Here is a 27,056-nt window from a genome sequence, read left to right on the forward strand (position 1 = left end):
CAAAGGGAAACAAAACAGAAGTGAAAGCATGTACATTGTACACACTATAGAAGGAACTGCCCTCAGTGATACAATTTTCGATGGCATAGTAGTGGAAGATTATAAACCAGCAGACACTGAAGAGCAAAACTTGGACAGAGTCAAGCAGGATAAATGGACTGTGTCATTGCATACAAATGGAACAAATATTCCTTTCAAGCTGGCCAGAGGAGCAGAGGTCAATTTGATTTGTGAGCGCAACATCAGGGCAATGAAGATAAAGCCATACATCCATGCAAATCCTGTACAGCTCAATGCCTACAAAGGTACATGTAAACTCAAGGTGAAAGTTAAAGATAAAGAACCCAACCTCAGGTTCACTATATTCCCAGATAGACATGAATCAATGCTTGGTGACAAAGCATGTGAAACCTTAAGCCTAGTCAAGAGAGTATACACACCAGGCAAACCTATTTTGTTAGCTGATACATTATTCTGGGCAATGATGGAGAGTGAAGTTCTCAATGAGAATTCCACAGAGACATAAGTGAACCATGTGAACCTGATCACTGAATCTCTTTCCGTATCTGACATGAAATCCAAGCAGATCGCAGCTGAAACAGAGAAGAACACAGTTCTGCAGAAGCTTATCAAAAATCTGAATGAAGAATGGCCTAGAGTTAAATGTCAGCCATACTACAACAGCTGAGCTGACTGTTGTCAATGGGTTTCTATTCAGACAGAGCAGAATTATCATTCCTCAATTACTGTAACAAGAAAAGGGTGCATGAGGGGCACTGTGGAATGAAAAAATGCAAGAGGAGGGCCAGAAATGCTGTTTTTGGCCAGGGATAAACCGCTAACATTGACAGAATGCTTTAAAGCTGTGAAACCTGTTTGAAACATCATGCAAAGCAAGCTAAAAAACCCAGGATAATAACTGATGGACCAGCAGAACCATGACAGAAAATTGGGACTGATCTATTACACATGGATGGAAATAATTACTTGCTGGTTATTGATTATCTTTTAAACTATCCAGAGATTGCACTGCTTCCTAATATGTCTGCTGCTTGTGTCATCAAATATATGAAATCGATCTTTGCAAGACATGGAATTACTCAAATTGTCTACAGTGACAATGGACCATGATACAGCTGTAGAGAATTCCAGAACTTTGCAGAAGAGTATGATTTTGGACATGTGATTTCAAGTCCTTTACATTCACAATCAAACAGTAAAGCATGGAAAGGAGTTCACATAGTTGAAATAGTTGCTCAAGAAAGCACTAGACAGTGCCTCAGATCTGTATCTAATTCTATATTGAGTCACAAAGCTTCACCTGTTGAGCATGGCACATCATCTGCTGAGCTTTTGATGGGTCATAGAATATGCACCACACTTCCCTACTCTGCAGACCCAAACAAGAACAGAGATGTCGAAGATGTTGAACGGAAACAAAACCATCTGCAATGGAAACAAAAAGCAAACAAATGACAAGTCAGCAAGAAGCTTACGGCCACTAGCACAACAATGCACAGTGAGACTCAGAGATTCCAACACTTGGGACAAAAAGGCTGCTGTTCTGGAGGAGGTAAATCCAAGATCCTACACTGTCAGAATAGAGGATAGTCAAATACTGACAAGGAATTGAAAGAGCCTGCTGAAAATTCAAGCGGCACTGAAAGAACAGCCTGCACAGAAACAGACAAAACACCACCAGTACTAGACAGTAGTGGACTAGCAGAGCCAACGCAAGCATCTGTGTTAGGACATACCACACGTTTTATCAAGGCACCTGACAGGCTGAATCTCCAAAAGAAGAACTGCACAATTAAAAAGTTTCTGCTGCCATTGTTTGTATTTGTGTTTGTGTTGAACTTTAAATTGAAATAAAAACTGTATTAGTGTGCCATTTTGTTTGATTAAACATCTCAAGGAAAGGTGATGTAGTGATAGAGTGCTAGTGATACTCCTGACAACTAAAGGGAGTTGGAGACTAGTTTGTGGCAGCTCATTTGGATTCCACACAGTTATGAATGAGTTCTATAGCTAATAAAGTATAGTTATTTTAAAACAGTGGTTCTCAACCTTTTTTTCCCACTCACATACCACTTTAAGTAATCCCAATGTCATCGGTACTCTGCGATTAGTAAAGGATTGCTTAAGGTGGTATGTGAGTGGGAAGGGAAGGTTAAGAATCACTGCTCTAGACCAAATTGTTACTGAAATATTTTGCTTGAGAAAAATTGTCATTGGCCCATTTCCTTTGGAGTTATGAAACCATGCACATAATCAGTCAATTAGGTATGATTAAAACAGTGGTTTTCCACCTTTTTCTTTCCTTTACTAATCACAGAGTACCAATGGGAATACTTAAAGTGGTATGTGAGCGGAAAGAAAAAGGTGGAGAACCACTGTTTTAAAAGAACTCAAGTTTCTTCATTACAATAAAAGAAACATTACAAAAGTGCTTGGAGTTAAGACGAGGTGAAATAAAGTTTGATACAGATACTTGTGCAGCTCTGTTGCATAGGGAATAAACATTTGAAATGATCAAGCACATTTGGTTTGATCAATGTACCATATCCTTGCATAATGATGCAAAGCAAAGACAAATATATAGCATGAGGCAGGTGAGACAAATTATAGAACTTGAGGCTCAAGCATTTCATTAAATTAAACCATACTCAATATTTTAAAAAGAAGAATCTTTAATCTGCACCTTTGAATTGTTAGCTGGTGATCAACTGGTATGAAGGGTTACAAAACATTTATAGTACTGGCTATTGTACACCCAGAAAACCTCCAGGATCTAAGATCTACTGCAGAATCTTAAGACGGTAAAACTGAGCTTTGGTACCAGGCTGGTCAACAGGAATGGGCATGGCAGAAAGTTTAAAACTATTTAGCCTGAGAGACAAATCCGTAATTTAACACATCAATCAAATTTTGATTTTGTGCCATATTTAGTTTGTAGAGTACACTTAATTTAAAAAAAATCCTGTTAGCTATTTGCATGTGGAAATACACAGTTTGGCCCCAAAGGCATGTTCTCTACTATATAGAGCAGCTCAACCACCCGTATCCAATTTTATTTTACTAATGAGACTAAAGAGAAGCATGGTCTGTAAAAATCATTTAGTCTAGTTGGTTCCAATAGTGCTCACATTGATATAGCAAAGAAAGAGCCAATTTCTATGACCACATATTCTAATAAATCCTGAAAAGCTATCCAAATGAAACCTGATCTGAAAACAAGGATCCCCCACCATAATGGCATCCTTTGTTACAAGACAGCAGCATCTCACAGAATACAAGTTTCACATAAACTAGCGAACAGGATGCAATAATATACACTAACTGATACCTTTAGAATGAAAGTATTGATTTTTACAGGTCTCGAGTACAATGAAAATAAACCTCTGTGGAAAAATTAATCTATGGACCAATGTGTGAGATGATAAAATTAAAAATTATTGATATTATGTGTATCATTCTTATAAGATTTGGAGTGTGGAACTTGGTACAAGTTTGTTAGCATCTTAGTTCAATATTTGGATGTTATTAATTATTTTGAATGCATATTCTCCGTCATTTGTGTATCTTGCTACTATTATGAGTACAATATTTCAATCATAATTAAATCTTTAAAGCAAAGTAATAAATGTTCCTTCTAAAATGCGTCTTTTTGACAGATTTATCCTTCCTAGTTTTGTTTATTCTTTTTGTTTTACTTCATCTCCTTTTTCCCCCTGGAAGTTATCACAGAATAAATCCACATTAATTTTTTTTAATATTTAGGAGTAGTCATCATTTTAAATCTCTTCTCTTTTGTTTTCTGTAGGAAATGATTTATTTCTGGTTGCAGTTCATGAACTTGGTCATGCCCTTGGCCTGGAACACTCCAATGATCCCAGTGCAATTATGGCCCCATTTTACCAGTACATGGATACAGAACATTTTCAACTTCCACAAGATGACTTACAAGGCATTCAGAAGATATATGGTTTGTAGCCATACTTCATTGATATACTTTGTTCGCCACGCAGACATAATACTAGTGTTGTCATTGATTTCATTAGAAATTAAAAGTAGGTGGTTTTAAAAGCTTGCGATACACAAATGTGCTGAAGAAACACAGCAGGTCGTTGCAGCATCCATGGGAAGTAAAGGGTAGCCAACATTTTGGGCTTGGGGCCCAAAGCAGAAACAAGCAAGCTCCTGAATTAAGTAGAGGGAATGAAGTGGAGAGAAGGGGAGGGAGGAAGGGACAGGGGAGGAGCATAGGTTAAAAGGTAAGAGGTCACAGGTGGGAGGGTAGAAGAGCAAGAAGCTAATAAATAATAGGGGAAGAGTGTCGAGGATTAGCTCTCTTGAAAGGAGAAAGAGAAAGGAGGGGAGCTAGAGTAAAGGAGACAAAGGAGAGGAAAAGAGAGCGATGAGTTTTTAAAAGTCTGCAGCATTTCTTAAAAGCAGATTTATGTCCCAGTGGTAAGTTGAAAAACTATTCCCTTTTTTATATTCAAAAGTTATTGATTGTCATTCACAATTTCATTCACTTCTGTCTATGTTTTTACATAGGTCCACCAGACAAGATTACACATCCAACAAAACCTTTGCCCACAGTACCACCACATCACTCCAATCCACCTTCTGAGCCTCGGAAACCTAACAGACAGCCACGCCCTCCGCGCCCACCTACCAGGGACAGACCTTCCCATCCAGGTGCCAAACCCAATATCTGTGATGGAAATTTCAACACCTTGGCTATTTTAAGGGGTGAAATGTTTGTTTTTAAGGTAAGAGTTGTTAAAAATAACTATGTCGTAATCAGCGAATTCTATTTTGGAGAAATGTCGTTCCCATCAAAATGATCAAATTAACTTTGCCAGATGTAACTTTTTTTTAATATCACAAGCAAAGTAAGGAGTGCAGAGTCATCTGGGAAAGTTGGGTAGTGGTGTATTCCAGATTTGATAAAAACAGGAAAGGGAAATTGAATATTATATTTTACCTCAGCATTTTGTGATGGATGGTTTTGAAAATGTTACACTGAGTGCACTTTCCTTCTTTGTCAAAATTGTTTGCCTTTCTAGGAAGAACGCAATTCAAAAGCAGAAATAATTTTTCAATACACTGGAATTGCTGCTGTTTGCATGGAAAATTAGGTCAAACTATTTGTGAGAAAACTTGTTATGCTCTCTGAAGGGAGTTCTGTAGGAATCTCTCTCACTGCTCCCCTTCTGTACCAAGGCTACCCGTAAATCGGAGGAGCAACACCTAATATTCTATCTGGGCACTACTCTCCAACCGGATGGCATTAACATCAATTTCTCTGGTTTCGGTCTAGCTGAGAAAAGCCATTCCCCATTGACTCTCTCTGCCCTCTCCCTCTGTTTCCTTTCCTCCAGCTCTCCACCCTTTTCGCTCTCCACCCCTTTCCCTCTCCATTCACAGAGCTATTTCCCCCCCCCCCCCTGTTTTCTGTTGTTCCTTATTCACCTATTACCTCTTGCCTGTGGGCCTGTTGCTCCTCCCCCTAACCCCACCATTTTATTCAGGCACCTGCCTACATTTTACTCATACCTTGTTGAAGGGCTCAAGCCCAGACCATTCATTATGTATCTTTGCTGTATGAAGAAATGTCGTTTGCCCTGCTGAATTTCTCCAGCAGAAGTGTTTTTACTTGTTACACTATTTAATTTGCATGGTGGTGTGGCTGGAATATTTAGATTTTTCGGTTAGTCAGTTTTTTTCTACTAAGATGCTGCCTGTGTATTTCCAGTATTTTGCTTAATTTTTATTGTAGATTTCCAACTGCTGCAATATTTAAGAAAGCTTAAGGTATAGTTGTTTTATTTAATTGAGTTAAACTCAAAAAGGGCCTTACAGTTGGCATAGTGGGTAGTGCAATGCCCTTACAACACCAGCGATCGGGACAAATGTTCAAATCCTGCGCAGTCTTTAAGGAGTTTGTATGTTGTCTCCATTCAAAATGTAGCAGGGGCTGTAAGTTAATTGGGGTAAATTGGGCGGCTCGGACTCATGGGCTGAAATGGCCTGTTATCATGCTGTATGTATTAATTTTTTTCAATTAATTTAAATTTGAAATTTTAATTTATTCAGAATTTTCTCTTGTTTTGAAAGTTTAACATTTCTTTTTGATCTAATTTTAAGATATAAAGATATTTTATTTGTTTTTGAGAGTGAATTTAATTCAGCAGGAGGATATTGAAACATTGAACAGAATATGGATACTCATGGAAATGCAATATTTCTTGCTTCTTTTACACTTGCAATTAAAGTGAAAATAACTTGGGCAAAGTTTTCAGGCAGTCTGTTTTTACTGCTTAAGGTTTATTAAAATTCTTATAAAAGCTTTCAGTTTTATCAGTGTTCTATTTGGCCTTCCCCAGTTTTAAAAAGATAGTCAGTATTTATACAGTGCTGAGCAGCCAATATTATGATTCATAAGCACAGAATAGACAAGAGAACTAATGCCATTGTAATATTATAAAGGTATTATTTATTGATCTAAATAATTTAAAATTCAAACGATAATTCTAAATTCTAACTGTAACTATACAATTAAGTTGAGTAAAACTTGGAAAGTAGCCACCAAGTTTTTCATTCTCACAACAATTTACTCAACTTAATTGTCAAGCATGAAGATGACATAGAGGCTCAAGTACTTAGACATTGACTCCATCTCACCGACAGCTGCCAACGAGTGGTGACACTGGCGTATGATTTTAATGAACTACATCTACGACTATGGGAACAATATACCAAACAAGTTCAGAACACTATTAGGTTTTGTGAGTTGCCATGTTTTTGAATACATAGAAGGATGTGAAAAGTTTGACTCCACTATCTCTAAGTTGGGCAGTTTATATGTGAAGACTCCCAATGAGGTTTTTGCCAGACATTTACTGGCTACCAGGCGGCAGAAGCCAGGAGAATCACTAGATGATTCCTTCAGGGTTTTGGAAAAGTTAAAGATGTAATTTTCAAGATCATACTGCAGTGCAGTGTGGAAACGAGGCAATGCTTGACACATTCATCGCTGACATTGCCTCACCTGCAATACGCCAGTGTCTCTTAGAAAACAAAATACTGGACTTACAGACTGCTTACAATCAAACTACTGCATTAGATGTAGCTCAACACAATAATGATGCATATGCTATATTGGCAGCCCATCCAGCTGCAGTGTGTGAGAAGGATTCTTTAGCAGGGGGCTGCTTGATAACCTTCAAGTTGATTTTAAGAAACCAGCTGCGGCTGCCACTTATAATACAAAATGGAAATGTTTCTTCTGTGCTTTCTCTTACCATTCACAGGATAATTGTCCAGCACGCAAGGTTGCTTGTTATAAATGAGCCAAGAAGGGGCATTATGCCCAGTTGTTCAAATCAAGGTGTCACCAAGCCCAGTGACAATAGTGGTCAATTCTCAGGTATTGACTACACTTACTAATGTACCCCAAGGACTCTCTCAAGCCGCAACCTTTATGACTGTGAATGGTAAAAGGTTAAGTGGTCTGTTGGATTCATGCAGCACTGACAGTTACATTAGCGAGGAGGTCACATGGGAACTAAAACAAAATGTTCAGCCATCAAGTAAAGATATTACTGTGATGCGCGTCGAAAGAACCAAAGACTTGTTGATCCAAACCAAGGTTTTTATTAACTAAAAGACTGGAGCATATCACATGTAGGTCGACCAGTCCAGAATGACCTGGTCTGGCTAGGAGCAATCCTTTAAGACCTGCCAGTAGGTGTGGCTACACTCTCAGCCAATCACAGTCATCCTACACAACCATCTGTACATATGTACATATACACATTGGTGATAGAATCTGTACCTATCACAATTACTATGGCTCAGAATACTTTAAACACCAGTTCCCAAGGGTATTTTGTTGTTGACTTAACTCCTAGTCTTAATAGCCAGTCATACGCTGCCACACGACTTGGTGTATTGAAGGAACTATGTCCTGAATTACTACTTGGCCAGGATTTCCAGCGTCAGCATCTGAGTGTGAACTTTAAATGTGGAGCACCCTTGTCTGAGCCGACTGGGAATGGTGCTGATCATTAATGTGGACTGACAGCAGTAACAAAAGAATAGCCATTCCTTTCTCAAAACTTATCACGAACCTGTAAACCAATTGCTGCCAATTCAAGACCCTTTAGCAAAGTTGATTAGGACTTCATTGCAGAGGAAATTCACCAATTACTTTCAGAAGGCCTAATTGTGACGTGCTTATCACCATGGCGAGCCCGATTGGTAGTGGTGAAAGATCCTACCCACCGACACAATCAATCAATACATGGAATTGGATGCTTACCCCTTGCCAAGAATTGATGAAATGGTGAATGAACTTGTAAAATATAACATGTTCTCTGCCTTTGATCTGAAAAGTGCCTACCACCAAGTGTCACAGGAGTCAGATAAGAAATATACGGCTTTTGAAGTCAACGACATTTATACCAATTTGTAAGATTCCATTTAGAGTCACAAATGGAGTAGCCCTCTTCCAGTGAGCTATGGGCAAGTTAGTTGGAGAAGAAAAGCTGAAAGGCACCTTTCCTTGATAATACCACTATTGCTAGATATGCACAAGAGGGACATGATCAAAATGTAAAGGATGTCCTAAAGACCATCAGTCGGAGGCACCTAACACTTAATGATTCAAAGATTGTGGAGTCTGTGAATACCATTAATGTCCTTGGATAATGTATGGGGAATGGTATCATGAAGCCAGATCTTTGCCCACTACAAGAGCTTCCTCCACCAAAAAAATTGGGATTCTTAAAAAGGGTACTCGGGAAGTTGGCTTATTAGGCCAAATGGATTCATGGGTTTTCTAACAAGATTCAACCAATGGTAAATACAGAGAAGTTTCCAATGGAGAAAACTTTAGTTTACTAAAGAGAGAGTTGGAGGAAACCACCCTGCACTCGGGGGATGAAAATTCACCCTTTAAGGTAGAGTGTGATGCATCTGATGTGGCTATTTCTGCTGTCTTTAACCAAGGAAGATGACCTGTTGCATTCATGTCAAAGATGCTACAAGGAAGTGAACTGTGCTACCACATTGTTGAGAAAGAAGTGACTGCCAACAGTGAGGCATTGCGCAAACGGAGCCACTACCTGGCATGGTGCCACTTTAGCTTGGTTACTGATCAGAGGCTAGTGGCACCATGTTTTTCTGTTTGACAGAAAAAAGTGTACAAAGGTAAAGAATGCAAAGATTCAAGAATGGAGGTTGGAGCTTGCAGCATTTAGTTACACAATAAAGTACCATCCTGGGTAAGAGAATGTGGTCCCTGATGCACTTCGTCAGGCGTTTACCTCCACACTAGCTGACATTCACAATGGACTTTGCCATCCAGGAATAACTTGGCTGCTGCATTTTATTAGAGCAAAGAATCTCCTATTTTCTACAGAAGATGTCAAGAAGACTTGTGCTTCATGCAAGGTCTATGATGAACTCAGTTCTGCCACCCACCAGGAGGAACTCTTATCAAAGCAACAAAAATCTATGGAACAGTTTAGTATTGATTTCAAGGGACCCTTATCTACAGATTCGCGTAACCCAACTCCACTTACAGAAGTTGATGAATACTCAATTTTCCTTTCTATGTCCCAATATGCATTCTACAACAGTGATCAGATACCTGGATCTGCTATTTAGCCTATGGGGAATGCCAAATTATATGGACTCTGATTGAGGCGCCACCTTCGTGTTGAAGGATCTAAAAGATTACCTCTGCCAGAAAGGGGTTGCCACATCATACTACTTCATACCACCCAATCAGGAAAGGACAGCTAGAGAGATTCAATGGCATCATATGCAAGGCAGTCTGTTTAGCCTTTAGATCACGTAACCTACCCAAGAAGCATTGGGAACTCATGCTTCCCGTGGTACTACACTCCCAAAGATTGCTGTTGTGTACAGTAACAAATACTACACCCCATGAAGTTTTTTTTGCATTTCAACGTCGCTCATCCCATGAAAATTCACTGCCCTCCTGGCTAATGTTTGTGAGGAGTGTAACAAGAATGAACCACTTGCAAATCAAATTGAACCCCTCAGTAGTCAAACATATGCAAACATCAGGTACTCTATGGAAGAAGTCTACTTTGTCTGTTCGTGACTTGGAACCTTGTCCAGAAACCCAGGTAATCCCCACATCTATTGTGGAACAAGATAAAAGAAATCTGGTGGTACCAATACTGGAGGAGGAGAAAGATGTGACCTGCCGTAGTGTGGAAGGTGATGAAACAGTAGCTCCACAAGAACTCAGGAGATCCAGTCGTGTACCAAAACATCCCACTCGATATGGATGGGAGTAGTCCTGTAAAATATTGCTTGATACTGCTAGTTTTTTTTTAAGAAGGGAAGAATGTAATAAAGTACAACTCTGATTATCTGAAATGGTCGGGATGGGGTCCATTTTGGATAAAAGTTCTTTTTAGAGAAACGGTAATTTTTTTGACACCGCCCACTAGCAAAAGCAAATCACTTGTAACAGTGATTACTGTTATGGTAAAAATAAACAACAAGGGAAGGCTTTTTAAGCATTAAAATAATGTTTCATTCTCAAAAAAAAAATTGGCACCGCTGATCACCAACACCTCCCCACCCTGCTTGTTCCGGGAGCCCGATCCCACTCCTGCCCAGGAGATTGAGGTCCACACTGCCAGCGCCAGGAGTCCGACGTCCCTGGTCAGTTCGGCTCCAAAAAAATTTTAGACAAATGAAGATTTCAGATATCCTCGTTTATCCAAAAAAAAATTTAACATTTTGGATAACTGAGGATTTTGGAGAATCCAATTTCAGATAATTGGAGTAACTCATTTAATTGTTCTAAATAATTCTAAATTCTAACTGTAATTCTAAATTCTAACTGGGACTGTACAATTAAGTTGAGTAAAGCTTGGAAAGCAGCCACCAAATTTTTCATTCTTACAACAGTAACATTTCAAGATGATTATCTTTTTATTTGAACTAGTTCAGCCTACCCTATTCCACCCTTTCTTCCCAACCCCACCCCTACTAATGTCACTACAAATGCTTGGTTTCTTGCCATCTGCAGTATGTTGAAAGTGGACCCAATATACATGATGTATGTAGATGCAGACAGGTGATGCATTAGTGATCTAACAAATAAAATGGAGTGTAAAAATTATCAAGTCTATGGTGATTATGGTAAAAATAATCATGTTCTAGGCCACAGCAGGAAGATCAGGTGAAAATGAAAAGGTAGAGAAGAGAGAGCACTTGTTTGATTGGGAATCATTTTTTTATTTGAAGTTACAGGTGCTTACATTTAAAGATTGTATAATTTGTGATTGAAAACTGCTTCTGCTTTCCAGACTCATGAGCATCTATCTGGTAATTTCCATAAATGAAGAGAAAATGCTGTAAGGACCGATAGTAGAAGCTTAAAAGCTCAGAGAGCCAAATTTTTCAGATCAAGTTTAAAGTAGAAAGCCAGTTGTCGAGCTCGTTGAAAGAATCAAAGACTTATTGATCCAAACCAAGGCTTTTATTAGCAAAAGACAGGAACTCTTCACAGGTGGCCGACCAGTCCGGAATGATCTGACCTGGCTAGGGACACAACCCTTTAAGGCCCAGACAATAGGCGTGGCTTAGCTCTCAGCCAATCGCTGTAAGCACAGTCTAGATACAGTAACTATATACACTATGTACATTGGTGATAGATCTGTACTATCACATTCACCCCTTCTTGGAGAACTTGGAGAATGAAAGGAAGGGGTAGGTCAAGGACTGTAGCGTTGAGGGGGGTCTGACCATCCGGCGTGACCGCCGTGGTGCCGGGATTGGGGTCGCTGGAGTGGTGTCGCCAGCGGGCTCGTCGGGTGCGACTACTCCGTCGCTCAATTCCCCAGTCGTGTTGTCAGCAGGGTGGCCCGGGTCGTTGGGGTGCTGTTGGTCCTTCTGTTGCGGCACTGGGCCTGGGGAATAAAGAGTTGGGGAAGATTAGGTTGGGGGGGTTTGCTGGGTCTACTGCGTCCTGAGCTAGGTCCCGCATTGAAACAGTGTCCTCCCGCCCGTCTGGGAACTCAACGTAGGCGTAATGTGGGTTCGTGTGGAGTAGAGTCACTCGGTCGACCAAGGGGTCGTTCTTTGAGTGCCGGACGTGGCGTCGCAAAAGGACGTGGCTAGGGTCGGTGAGCCATGCTGGTACAGTGGTTCCTGATTTGGATTTCCTCAGGAAAAGGAACATCCTTTCTTGGGGGGTGGCATTTGTTGCAGTACATAGGAGGGAGCGGATGAAGTGTAAGGCACTTCTGGCACCTGGCTTTTCTTGCTGGGCACTGGGACCTGCTGTGCTTGACCCTCCCGCAGAAATAACATTTTGGGTTCGCACGGGGCAGGGTAGCAGCAGCCGACAGGCCGTCAGTATCTTAGGGGGTGGTAGGGTAGAAGGGCACTCTACTCACATCAGAACGAGGGGTCCAGTCCCTAGAGAGCTTGGTGGACTTTAAGGCCGCATCCTCCATTGTGATTGCAATCCGGGCCACGTCCTCTAGTTTTTCTACCCCTCGCCCGAGCAAGCGCAGCCTCACTTCGTTCGTTCGGAGCCCGGCCACAGAGGCATCCCGGACGAGAACGTTTGTGATCTCGGCAGCAGTTTTGTCCACACAGTTACAGTCCTTGCCCAACACCTTTAATACTTGTAAATATGCCCTGCTGGACTCGCCGGGCTGTTGCTTCCTCGAAGCAAGCACGAGCCGGGCATGAACTCTGTTCACCGGTTGATTATACAGTTATTTCAGTACCTTTATGGCTGCGGTCATCATCCTGGATGTTCTCGTAGACTCTCAAGGATACCATAGACAGCAATGCTGTTAGACGCTGGTTATCCTCCTCCACCTCAATGAATCTCAGGATGTTTTCAAAGTTCAGCAGCCAGAAGTTAAAGGCTTTGAAGGCTGTAGCTGACTGTGGGTCGATATCAAGTTTTTCTGGCCGAGTTAAACGCTCCATCCCTTTCAAAAAAATTCTTTTGCTAATAAAATTGTAGAGCTCGTTGAAAGAATCAAAGACTTGTTGATCCAAACCAAGGCTTTTATTAGCAAAATACAGGAGCTCTTCACAGGTGGCCGACCAGTCCGGAATGATCCGACCTGGCTAGGGACACAACCCTTTAAGGCCCAGACAATAGGTGTGGCTTAGCTCTCAGCCAATCGCTGTAAGCACAGTCTAGATACAGTAACTATATACACTATGTACATTGGTGATAGATCTGTATCAATTGTTTCTAACAAGGTCCTTTAAGGAGATGCACTTTATAATAAATCTGCATTTAACTGGACAGACATTATATAGATAAGGAAATGATGGAAAATGAACTTAATTTAGAATAAAGGTGGCCAAACTGCAACTCAAAAATCGTAGCTGGATTTTTTATACTTTAAGTGCTAAAGAGTTCAAACCAAACTAAATTTTGGTAGTTTAATGATACACTAATGTAACTTCAAAAGACTGGAAGATGCCAGAATACAGGCTTTTATTCCCATGAGACTGAGGGTGCACTCATGTTGCTGGCCTGATTCCAGGGTTTGTAATGAAGGAGGAAATTGGGCGTAACCACCTTTATTAAGAAATTCCAAAGGAAGGAGTCACAGGGTTAGTCAGTAAGGAGGCAGGCCAGCCATACACACAGAGACAGCACAAATGGAACAAATAGCATTACTGTGGTATCAGCACATTTAATATTGTCACTTAATGACTATGGGGAGCTGTGAATTCAGCATTCTGTGCCCTTTGACCTCAACAGGCATGCAATTGGAGGGCTATGTTGTCAACACAAAGTATTCTCTTACTTTAGTAGACACTCATTCATGGTGGAAAGAAGATGCTATGATGTCCTATGCATTTTGCCCTCTAATCACATTAGACTCACCATAAAATGTGGGACACAATGATGGTCCAACTGTATTCATCCAGGGGCAGGCTTATTAGTTACCTGCAGAATATTTCCGCTGATTGCATATCTGTATCTTAAAGATATACAGCACGGTAACATCCCTTTCATCCCACAAGCCCATGCAATCCAAATACACTCAATTGACCCACAACCCCCGGTACATTTATGAATGGAGGGAGCAAACCTAATTACTCAGAGAAAATCCATGCAGTCACGGGGATAACGTACAAACTCCTTATAGACAATGTGGGATTCAAACCCCGGTCCTAATTGCTGGTGCTGTAACAGCATTGCGCTAACCACCACACTAACCGATCTGACCAGTGTCATGCAAGGTATTCTCACTGTTTTGAGATTCAATTATCTGGTTTCACATTTTTAATTTTTTTTTAATTTAATGTAACTTCAAGATAGAAAGCCCTTCACAAGGTCACAAGATAAAGGAACAGAAATAGGTCATTTGGCCTATCGAGTCTGCTCCGCAACTCCACTCTGAGCTAAACCATTCTCACATCTAGTTCCAATTTCTGGCCTTTTTCCCATATCCCTTCATACCCTGGTTAATTAGATACCTATCAATCTCTTCCTTAAACTCACCCAATGATCAGGCCTGCACACCTGTATTTGACAACAAATTCAACAAATCCATGACCCACTGGCTAAAGAAATTTCTCCTGTTTTAAATGGGTAACTTCTAATTCTAAGACTGTGCCCTCTTTCCTGAATTCACCCACCAAGGGAAACATCTTACTTACATCTACTCTGTCCAATACTTTCGGCATTCAAAATGGTTCTATGACATCCCCTCTCATTCTTCTATACTTCAATGAATACAGTCCAAGATGAGCTAATCGTTCCTCATGTGTTAGTCCTTGCATTCCAGGAATCATCCTGATAAATCTTCTCTGTACTCTCTCCATCATCAGTGCATCCCTTCTAAGATAAGGGACCAAAAACTCCACACAGTACTCCAAATAATGTCTCACTGGTGCCCATAGAGCTTCCTCAACATCTCTTTACTCTTATACATTATTCCTCCTGAAATGAATGCCAACATAGCATTGGCTTTCTTTACTGTCGATCATACCTGGTGGTTAATCTTTAGATTATCCTGCATGAGGACCCCCAAGTACCTTTGCACTTCCAAATTTTGAATTTTCTCCCGATCCAAATAATAATCTGCCTGCTTATCTCCTCTTTCAAAATGTACATTTCTCAACATTGTATCTCATCTGCCACTTCTTTCCCCACTCTCCTAAGCTGTCCAAGTCTCTCTGCAATCTTTCGGTTTCTTTGGCACTTCCTACTCCACCACCTATCTTGGTGTCATCTGCAAACTTAACTACAAAACCATTCAATCCATAATCTAAATCATCAATATACATTGTAAAAAGAAGTGGCCCCAACACTGACCCCTGCAGAGCACACTAGTAATTGGCAACCAACCAAAACAGGATCTGCTTTTAGCCAGTCAGCCAATGCTCCACCCAATCTAATATCTTTCATGTAATTCCATGAGTTCTCATCTTATTAAGCAGCCTTATCAAAGGCCTTTTGAAAATCCAGACACACAACATCGACAGCCTCTCCCTTGTTCATCCTACTTGAGATTACCTCAAAAAATTTCAATAGGTTGGTCAGGCAGGATCTTCCCTTTATGACACCATGCTGGCTTGGACCTATCATGTTAAGCACCTCGAGGTGTTTCATAACCTCGTCCTTGAGGATCGACTCCCATAACTTTCCCACTACCGACGTCAGACTAATAGGCCTATAATTTCCTTTTATCTGCCTCCCTCCTTTTTTAAACAGTGGAACTACATTTGTGGCCTTCCAGTCCTCTGGAACCATGCCATTCTATTGATTTCTGGAAAATCATTTCAAAAGCCTCCTCAATCTCCAAAGCCACCTCTATCAGAACCCACGTGTGCACCTCATCCAGTCCAGGAGACTTGTTTATCTTTAGTCCATTCACCTTACTAAGCACTATCTCTCAAATAATCTTGACTGAATAATTCTATTCCCTGAGACCTCTGACTATCAGGTACATTGCTATTGTCCTCTTCAGTGAAGACTGAAGCAAAATACTCATTTATTTCCTCTGCCATCTCTATATTACCCATTATAAATTCTCTAGCATCAGTCCTATATCTACCACATCTCTCTTTTACTCTTTATATTAAAAAAAAACTTAGTATTCTTTTGTATGCTTTTTGCCAACTTCTTTTAATAATTCATCTCTTTTCTTTTCTAATGACTTTCTTTGTTTCTTTCTTTAAGATTTTAAAGGTTTCCCAGTCCTCTGTTTTTCCACTAATTTTTCCTTCCTTGTATGTCCTCAATTTTGCTTTTAGTTTAGCCTAAACCTCTCTTGTTCGCCACATTTGCGCCTTTTTCCACTCATAGTTTTCTTTTTTCTTGGAATATATCTATCCTGCATCTTCTTTATTTCTTGTCGAAATATCATCCATTTCTGCTCTGCTGTCCCTCCATCTAGCTTACTTTTCCAGTCAACATGGGCCAGTCCCTCTCTCATATCACTGTAATCTCCTTTGTTCCAAAGAAATATTGATGCACTTGATAGCAGCTTTTCCTTTTCAAATTTGAAATTGTACTCAATCATCTTCTGATCACTACTTCCTAAGGGACATGAAGCCTACGCTGCCCAATTACACTTTATTAACCTACCAATCGTGTATAATTTGGAGGTGATAGAAAACTGGAGCACTCGGAGAAAACATAGGCATGTCATGGGGAGAATGTGCAAACTTCTTACAGACAGCTCTGGGTTTGAACCCTGGTCCTTAATGCTGTAATAGCATGGCCCTAACCACTTTGTTAACCATGTCACCTGTGTTAACCACAGTAATTTTATGAATGACACATGAGCATGAAAATGAAATCAGTATTGTAAGCCAGACTGGGAAGAAGAATTTGGATTTGCTGTAAAAGACAGCAAACTACTGGGCATCATCTGCAAAGCATAATTGTATACAAAGGGATGAGCTCAAAATCAAATTAAAAATATAATCATGGATCAGAATGAGGGGAAGAGAAGGGAAACTGCATTAAAGGTATGTCTGAACAACCAGTAACACAAATGAAGCTAACAGAACAGAAGTTAGTTTTAAAGTCACAGAGATTTAAGGGATTACCGCTCATGTTAAAATATTGTAGACCTGGCTGTCACACAAAGCTTTAGAGATGAAAAGTTCCATCCCGCAGAAAGGCATATTCCCTGTTTCAAACAGAAATAAAATGGCCTGAAGAATTCTTTAGTGTTCAGCTTCAAATATACAGACTTGTATGATAAACCACAAGTAGAAATATTTGTTTGTTGTTGTTTGCTGTAACTTTGAAGAAAGAAGTGTTGAACTTGGTCCACAGAGTTGAGAAAAAGAATGCCCTTGTCAAAAGATTGGGGAATACTATATTATCTCTTCAGTACTACAATGGATAGAGCACCTGCTGTGGTAAGAAAATATATTGCCCCAATTAGACACTTAAAATGTGATCCCATTGTGACAGAGTATATAGATAAGTTTTTTGGAGATAAATTGGGAAGGGTTTGTCAGAGTAGGTCACATACAAACACTTTAAAACAGATCTTATTTAAAATACTGGAGCTCTGCCCCATGCTAGACATGTCGGGGCCAACAGTCTTTGCAAGAGCTTTAGAGAGTGCCCAAGAGACTTCACCAATGGATTGTTGTTTACAAAAAGGCAACAGATGAAAGATCTTGTTGGAGCCACAGATTGTCTGGAGCTGTTCTAAGAGGGTCATGTTGTTTTGCAAGCAGAGAGTCACAAAGGCTTTCTCTCAGAGAAAGAGAGAGAGAGAGAGAGAGAGAGAGATCACTTCTACAGTGTTACAGCCAGCAACAGTAGCTGGGACTGGAACAGGACAAGCTTGTGGAAAACCCCATGTGGAAGATGGTAAGTGCTTGATTCAGCCTGGTCAAAGCCCTTGTGGTTCATGCAAGAGGAGAGGACTGACTGACTAATGTTTCACTTGAAATAAGAGAAATAAAAAGGAGTTCTGTGGTGACCTGAAAGAAAACCCTGATGGGGCAAGTTTTGTCAGCAAGACACTGAAGTAGCTGGGTATCCATCGTACAACAAAATTCTCTCTGAAAAGCGACAAGAATCTTTCAAGCACCAAAGCCTGGTGAACTTTATAAATGTTAAATTCTGTGCACAGAATTTCCAATTCCCAAGCTGCATTTCCGATCACATCTGCTGTTGAAATTGAATTACAGTATTCAAACCCAGGAGGACAAGGTTCAAAAAACAATGCACAAACCTTGTCTATATATAATTGATTTCAATCAAAAGTTCTGCCAGGGGCAAAGTATCCCCCCTCAAGAAGACCAGTGTGCAAATTGTAAATCATTGCATTCTACAATGAAGTTCATAAAATCAAAATATCACACAGTCCTTACAAAACAATGTCTGGCCAAGATTTCCAGCATCAATTCCAGATTTAATAAGACTTATTTGTATCCAGTCTCGAGAGTCATGGGGCTGACAGCTTCAGTTCTAATTAGCCATGATATAGCAAGTATAGACCTAGTGTTTACTTACTTATTATAAGGTGGAATTTCAGCAATTAAAGTGCATATATAAAAGTCAAATATGACCTATGGTTCCTACCCCTTCTGAATTTTATCATATGATGATGTGGAGAGCATTCATATAAATAGCCAGGCTGCTACTATTGAGCATAGTATTTCAAGAAGTTATTTCACTTCACTGTAGAGCTGCCAAAAATATTATTTCCTCACTCAGAAATTCTTTAATAAGATGAAGAGTTGGCACAGCCTGTGTCTTGGTTTTGATCATTTGGAATACTGGAGAGTGAGAGCATATTATTTCACGATGCACTCTAAAAATAGTTACCATCAAGTTGATTCACAGGCTTCCGTAAATTGTGAAGCTCCATTTCCACAGGAAACTAACGCAGCAGGAATGCTCATCATTGACTCCTAGTTTTGTTGATGAAGTGTCTGTAGCTAAGATTCATCATTACATTTGGGACCAGGTGGCTAGGATAAAGACATCTTGTAATGAATGTTATTATCACACGTAATTTTATTCATTTATTCTCACTTCATACAATGTTTCCAACTATGCTAGTGGGACCCAGTAGTCAGTTCAGCAGATTGAACCAATCACTGCAGTGTCTGTTTTTCTACTTACTCATGTTTCAGAGTTTTTAGCTGTGGAAATCACATTAAAGACTTTAGCTTACCGTAAAAACAAATGGAATGAAACTTGTCAGACCATACAGGAGAAACTTTGGTGCCTTTCATGCACAAACACTCCTACACATAACATGTGTGTGCATGCATGCACGTGCGTATACACACACACACACACACACACACACACACACACATACATATACACACAGACACAAACAAGCAAACACCCACATCCACACACATGTGCATGCACACACACCCACCCATGTATGCGCACACACACATGCATGCACAAACATGCAAACACCCACACATACATATGCACACTCACACACATACATGCACAAACATGCAAACACCCACACATACATATACAAACATTCAAACACCCACACACACATAGGTACACACACACATGTGCACATGCAAGCATGAACACGCAAATATCCACACCCACACACATGTACGAGCACACGTGCACACACACACCCACAAACCACACTCTGCAGTTCTAAACTCCTTCACCTCTACACTTCCGACTCTTTTAAGAATTTTCCTAAAAACTCTACTTGATCCTTTCATTCAACTCATTCATTCAAGTTATCATTCAATGCAAAAGTGGCAGACTTCTTAGTGGGCAAGCATCCCAGAGATAGTGACCGCAATGCCCTGACTTTTAGCATAGTCATGTATCAGACAATATGGGAATCCACTTAGTTACAGGAGGGCTAATGACGATGTATGAATCAAGAACTTGAGAGCATTAATTAGGAGCAGATGTTCAGAGGAATGCACAGCAGGTATGTAGAGGATGTTTTGGGTCAATTTGCATGAGGTTGGCAAGATTGGATCATTTAGTGAGGAGGGAGAAGGAAACATATTTAAAGTTTAGGAAGCAAAAATTAGGCAGGGCCCAGAAGAATTATATGGTAGCCAAGAAGGAATTTGAAAATGACTGAAGAGAGCCAGAAGGGGACATGAGAAGGCTTTGGAAAGTTGGATTAAGAAAAGCCTCAAGGCATTCTACACATATGTAAAGAATAGGATGATTAGTCTAATAGTAGCACAGGTCATAGATTAAGTGGGAAACACATGCCTAGAGATGGAGAGCATAGGGAGATTCTTAATGATTAACTTGCTTCAGAGTATGCTAGGGAGAGGTACTTTGATGAATGTGTTGTAAGCGAAAACCAGGCTAAAATGCTGGAGTATGTTCAGTTTAAGAAAGAAATAGTGTTGGAGTTTCTAAAAGGAATAGATAAGTTCCCGGGCCCAAATGGGATATACCCCATTAATATAGCAAGTAATAAGGAGATTTCTAACGTATTGATGATGATCTTTGCGTTCTCCTTAGCCACATGAATGATATAGACTATAGAGGATGCAAGGAAGGAAAATTTAGTTCCCTTGTTCAACAAACATAGCAGAAATAATTCTGGGAATTATAGGCCAGCAAGAATTCAATGCTAGCGGGCAAGCTATTGGAGAGAATTCTTAGAAACAAGATTTATAAACTGTCAGAGAAGTATGAACTTATTAGGGGAAAATCTGCAAATTAATTTAACCACAAATTAGTCTGATATTGGCCGTCCTGGGGACAGGTTTATATCAACTTGTACCACAAAGTATTTGATGAAGGTCCTCATTAGAACTTGTTGGCTATTCATGGAATCAAGGTCAGTTACTGGAGAAGATGTGAGCAGGCATTGCTCAGAAATTAGTATCATTAGAAAGCACTGATATGGCCAGGGAAAGACTACTATTGGTAAAGTTCTATCTTGGAGCTACAATTATTTAATGTATTAATAATAACTTAGATTATGGGAAGGAAAGTCACATATCGAAATTTGCCAATTATATAAAGATCAACCACTTTATAAGCAGCAGATATGGAACATTACATTTCAGAGGTAAGATGGGGTAAACTGTGGCAGAAAAGTTTCAGCTTCAACAATTATGAGTTTATCCATTTTGCATCTAAAAATGAATGAGTGCAGAGTACTTTCTAAATAGCAAGAAATCATGGATAACCAAAGAGATGTTGAAACCCACTTATACAAAACATTTATATGTTATGGTCAGGAACAGAAAACATCTAAGAGTCTAATAGAATGCTGTCCTTTATTACCAGAGGACTGGAGTTAGCCATAGATGTAACATAATAGCTATAAGAAGTTTTTCCTAGACCACATATGAAGAAACATGAGGAGCTCTGTGCACCACACCTTGGAAAAATTGCTGTGTAAATTTACCTCAATAATAATAAAATCCCAAATTCAGTGGGGGAAAGGTTGCACAGAGTAGGACTGTATTTCAAGGAATTTGTAAGTTTAAACAAATTTGATCACATAGATAGAGAGCATCGATGAATGGCTACGCTTTTGTCAGCCCTTCACTGCAGCCAAATGCCTTTTCTAATAGAGAATGCCAGAATCGCATATACCTGTATCAATAGTGATAGGTTCCCCACTTTGTTTGTGCTTTTCTTGATTTCATTAATACTGCAGAGAGTAGCTAAGAGTCATATGTGATACATTGCAGCAGACACAGCCATTAAGATCTCTTAAGCAAGCTTTCTGAGTCAGTTGACCTGCCTTCACTTTGAAGACAGGGTACTTGTTTGATCTCTCTTAGTTATCGTTACCCTAACTCTCAGAAACCTTGACCCAAAATCTTTGCAGGCTCTCTCTTGGTAAGAATATCATCAAGGACAATTTGCTGCTCACTGCTGCCTTTCAAAAGTTCCATTAGCAAAATTTTTTTTGATATAGGTGATATTTGCATTCACAACTGAAAGAAGCATTTGGCTGCAGTGCCGCACATCTAATAGTGACAGCATTCAGAGAGGATCCTTACAGATGATGGCCTCCCGAAGTGGCCACCCCTTCTGTCAGACATACGTACATACAGAATTACAGCAAGGTAACAGGCTCTTTTGGCCCATGAGCCTGTGCCATGCAATTACATCCAATTGCCCTACACCCCTTGTAAGTTTTTGAACGATGGGAGGAAACCGGAGCACCCAGAGGAAACTCACACGGAAACAGGGAGAACATGCAAAATCCTTACAGACAGTGCTGGATTCGAACCTTGGTTGCTGGCGCTGTAACCCCATAGCACTAACTGCTATGCTGACCAAGCTGCCCTCTGCTCACTTCCAGGCCTGATGGTCGTGCAATCCCTTTGGTAGGATTTTTTCTGTCATTTCTGACTAATTGATTCTGGGGAGTGTACTGACTAGAATTCTAGTTTGGGTGAGACTATTCAAGGCTTGTTTACAACATATAGCCTACACCTAAATGACTTCCCCTTTGAGACATAAGAATGAATAAAAGGTGATTTCTCTGTGTAGGGACAGTACCTTTTGTGATGTAAGTCAATGTGGTGGAAAGCTTGTCTAGGAACAGATTTGGGGAGTAGTACAATGGCTGACATTATTTGCAACACCAGAATAATAACTAAGGCTACATAAAGTTCTCAACCAGAAAAGCCAAATCTTATTAATGATTGTTGTTAAACAAGAAAGTCTATAGACACTAGGCCTTTTCAAGCTGCTGTGTAAAATGGGGTTAACCGGGCAATTTGCCCAATTAACGCCCCACTCGTGTGACAGCTTGAAAGAGTCTGACCCGGTCAGCATGGAACAAATCCAATCGGGTCCCTGACCTAACTGAGAGCTAGTCAGGGAACCCAGTTAAACTTACCCAGGACATGTCCACCGGTGGCTTTAACAGTAAAATGGCCAACCCAGTTACTCCTGTGATGTCAGTGCTTGCGCATTGGCATCACAGGGAAACGCCTGGGTGAAGTGCCTTCCATGATTGATGGGGGAAGAAAGGGGATGCTGCCGTGGGGCCTGGAGAGGAGAAGGGATGGGAGAGGTCATTGCCATGGAGAGAGGGGTGGCCACAATCGGGGAGAGTGAGGTTGCTGCTGTGGGGGGAGAGGTCGATGTCACGGTGGGGGGGGTGCCACGATCAGCAGGAGAGGGGTCACTGCCATGGGCAAGAGGAGAGGGGTCGCTGACGCGGGGGATAGGAGAGGGGTCGGGGGGGTGAATGACTGCTGGTCGGGGGGGGGGGTGTTGGGGAAACTTACTGATAGTTCCCCTGAGTGCATTCGGGGTTGGGAATCCCCTTAAATCGCTGGGTTGACGATTTAATGGGTCGATCCTGCAGCTTAAAATTTGCCCCAGTAATCACACCAGGGTCCCAGGAGGGCTACCCAGGTGCTGCAACTTAAAAGTGCCTACTGTGATTGTAGTTTAATGCACAAAAGTGTATTGTGTAAAGTGCAATGAGTCAGCATACAGGAGCGAGATTGAAACTTAGCTGAATGATGTAGTAACAACAACCTGTCACCAAGAGCAAGGAGGTGATTGTAGAATTCAGGAAAGGAAAACCAGAGGTGCATGATTCAGTGATAATTGGGGGATCAGAGATGGAGAGGGTGAGCACATTTAAAATCTTAGGGGTCACTATCTCAAAGGAACTTTCCTGGATCCATCATACAAATGCCATCATGAAGACAGCACATCAATGCCTCTACTTCCTATGGAATTTGCAGAGGTTTGGTCTGTTATTGGGAACCTTGGCAAACTTCTACATATGTGTATTGGGAAGGATACTGACTGGCTGCGTCGCAGCCTGGTATGAGGGCACCAATACCACTGAGCTGAAAGCAACATCAACATGGAACATTGCCGGTGGAGAGCAGCAGCGATCATCAGTGATTCACACCACCAGCACATGCTCTATTCTTGCTGCTGCCATCAAGAAATAAGTATAGGTGCAACAGGTTTCGTACTCGTAAACAGCAGAATCATTCAGACGCTCATTTAAGGACTCTTACTTTCTCATTATTTATTACTGAATATGTATTCTTCTATGTTTGTACAGTCAGTTTGTTTACATTTCTTTCTTCTTGAGTACAGTTTACAGTTACTGGTAATTAGGAATTCTGTCTGGCCCGCAGGAAAAAGAATCTCAGGGTTGTATGTGATATCAAGTGCAAACTTTATAAATTTAAATTTAGACGAACAGCAAGGTAACAGGCTCTTCTGGCCCATGAGCCTGTGCTGGCCAAATATTCTAATTAACCTACACGTGGAGAACATACAAACTCCTTACAGAGAGTGCTGGATTTGAATCCGGGTCACTGGTGCTGTAATAGCATTGCGCTGACTGCCATGCTAACCCTGCCGCCCAAAATTTCTTTAGTCTTGACAATAACTTTGAACTTTAAAAAATACTGGAAAAACTCAACATGTCGTTCAGCATTCTTCGTGGCAAAGATACACCTCATTAATGATTTTCACTGTTATTAAGAAAAGTGCTCAAAAATTCTGTTTTGTGGCACTGTACAAATTTCAGAGCCCAAACTTTTTAGAAGTAAGAAATACTTCTTTCCACACAGGATGACAGAAATTCTGAACTATCTTCTATAAGGGAATGTTGATGAGAATTTAATGGATATTTAGGTATAATTGAAAACATGGAGATAATTTCTGATGACATAAAAGCTGGCTATTTGGTTCAATGAATCTATGCCAGTTTACAGAACAATCCTATCAATTCCATTCCCCCACATATTCCCCTATAGCCTATTATGGGTATCTATCACATAACCATTAACTTCTCAGTCATTCTTCCACCACCCACATAAACTAGGAGCAGTTTATCTACTAACTAGCAAAACTAAGGAATGACTTAGACTAAGGAATGTCTTTGGAACCAGAGCCCCTGAGAAAAATATATTGGCTACAAGTAGAATGTGCAAGTTCCACACAGAGAGCAGGAGGTGTCAGGATTGAACCTTGGTTGCTGGAGTTGAGAGGTATGTCTCCCAATCTTAATTTGGGAGACATATCTCATTGAAAATGGAACATCCTCAAGGAGCCCACTAACCAACTTCTGCTTCACTGTTCCACACTCCTGCATCTTAAAATAATTTGACTGCCCTACTATTCACATATTTTACATTTCACATTCAAAATTTTCTATCTGTAAGGCTGGATATTTGATGCTAGAAAAGTTATGAATAATAATCAAGTTTTTTTCATCTGACAGAGAATTCAAGTAATGAGCAACAGCAAATCTCACTTTAAACTTTTATATCGGTAGGAAAAAAAAATCTTTATATCCCTCCAATTGTGCAAGATTGCCTCGAGCAGACAGAAATCTTTCAGCATGTAATCATTTCTTCTATTCCATCTTTTATGGAGCATTAAGTCATCCTGTGGAGAAAATTTGCATATTTGCTGCAATTTTAAGTTCCCCATGCCACAATTAAACTGACACCGTGGGAACTATTATTGCCCGCAGAAGCTGCTCTGATTCTGATATCTGATGGGCAAATTGTAAATTAGAATTTGTTCAGTTTTAACAGAATTTCCATGAATAAAAAGACGCCTGCAGCAAAAACGTTCATTGCCTGGTTGAAGTGGTGGAGCTACAGATTCATCACAAAATCTTGTTACCCAGAAATTGAAGTTAGGAATGTAACTTGATCTGGAAATGTGCGTTTCTTTTCAGTTTTGTTGAGAGCCTGCTTTTTAACTTGAGCCCGAGACCTTCTTGATTTTAGAGTTCACATCCTCCACCTTCTTTGGAAAATACAATAACAAACCTTGAAGACACTTGCAATTGTTAGCCTTGCATCTTAATCAGGGAATATTTTGAAAATACCCATGGTCGTTAATAAAACATTCTTTATAAATACAAAGGGCTTCATATTGCATTGATCAGCAGTACATAAATAGAAAATCATAAAAATGCACAGCATTATATGCAACATTTTAGTGAAAGTCCATGCTTATGAGCTTCTGATCTGTTGTGCTTCTCTGCTTTTATTGCTAATGCAGGCCAAGTTTTATCTTACTTCAAAGAATCAATCCTTGCCCCATGTATCAGAATCCTAAACAGTTCCTTTCTCTTCCCTGCCAAAACACTCAGATGATTTAGTAATTTAATTTAAAACAAAACTAATTTAGAGATACGGCACAGTAATAGGATCTCCTGCCCATGAACCCATGGCGCTCAAATGCGACCAATTAACGTACTAGCCCTGGAAATCTTTAGAATGTATGAGAAAACCAGAGCACCCAGGAGTTTGCGAAGGTATGGTATGACATTGGAAACTGTGGCAAACACTTCCAGATGTGTAGTGGATGGAGAATACGCTGATCGGCTGCATCGTGTCCTGTTATGGGGCACCAATAAGTGGAAAGCTCTGCAAAAGATAATGGATGCAGTCCAGTACATCACACGCAAAACTCTCCCAACCATTGAGAAAATCTATATAGAACGCAGCCATCGAGGAGCAGCAGCAGTCATTCAGGATCCATGCCACCCAGGACAATCTCTGTTCTCTCTGCTGCCATCAGGAAAGAGGCTGCCACAAGACCCATATAGTCAGGTTCAGGAACAGTTGCTACTCCTGCACCAGCAGACTCAATTAGAGACTAATTTAAGGACTCTTACTTCGCACATTATTTATTACTTGTGGTAAACCACTGCTATACTGTGATTGGCTACTGCTAGCTGGACACGCCTCCCAAAACTGATCCTACCCATAACCCTTTTGCATGATCCTCACTCTTCCTGCCATGATCAGTCGATGAGGTTGGTTGCTAGTCCAATCTATAATCAATAAAAGCCTATCAATTTCACAACCTCAGTCTTCTGTAGTAATTGATGGTGCATAATTTTTATGGACTATATTTTTCAAAGAAAATGGAGCAATAGCTGAAACCAGAGAGACTCAACATAGACCCTTGATCCTCTGATGCCCCAAGCACGTTTGAACTCTGGCTAAGTTGCTTTGAGAACTTCTTGATGGCGACTGCGAATGTTGTTATCACAGACGAGGACAGACTGAAGCTCCTCATGAGTCAGACCCCT

The 27,056-nt window shown here is 40.4% G+C and overlaps 1 protein-coding gene across 3 annotated transcripts in view; it reads left to right on the forward strand.

Moving 5' to 3' along the window:
• The window catches only part of LOC138755631 (matrix metalloproteinase-16-like), a 258,984-nt gene that overhangs the window by 180,777 nt on the left and 51,151 nt on the right, over positions 1-27,056 (forward strand). For all 3 annotated transcript variants that reach the window (XM_069921980.1, XM_069921982.1, XM_069921981.1), the window contains 2 exons: positions 3,827-3,988; positions 4,564-4,781. In XM_069921980.1, coding sequence (XP_069778081.1) covers positions 3,827-3,988; positions 4,564-4,781 — 380 coding nt within the window. The remainder of the gene's footprint in view (positions 1-3,826; positions 3,989-4,563; positions 4,782-27,056) is intronic.

This window comes from Narcine bancroftii, chromosome 2, assembly GCF_036971445.1.
Source record: "Narcine bancroftii isolate sNarBan1 chromosome 2, sNarBan1.hap1, whole genome shotgun sequence".
Classification (NCBI taxonomy): Eukaryota; Metazoa; Chordata; class Chondrichthyes; order Torpediniformes; family Narcinidae; genus Narcine; species Narcine bancroftii.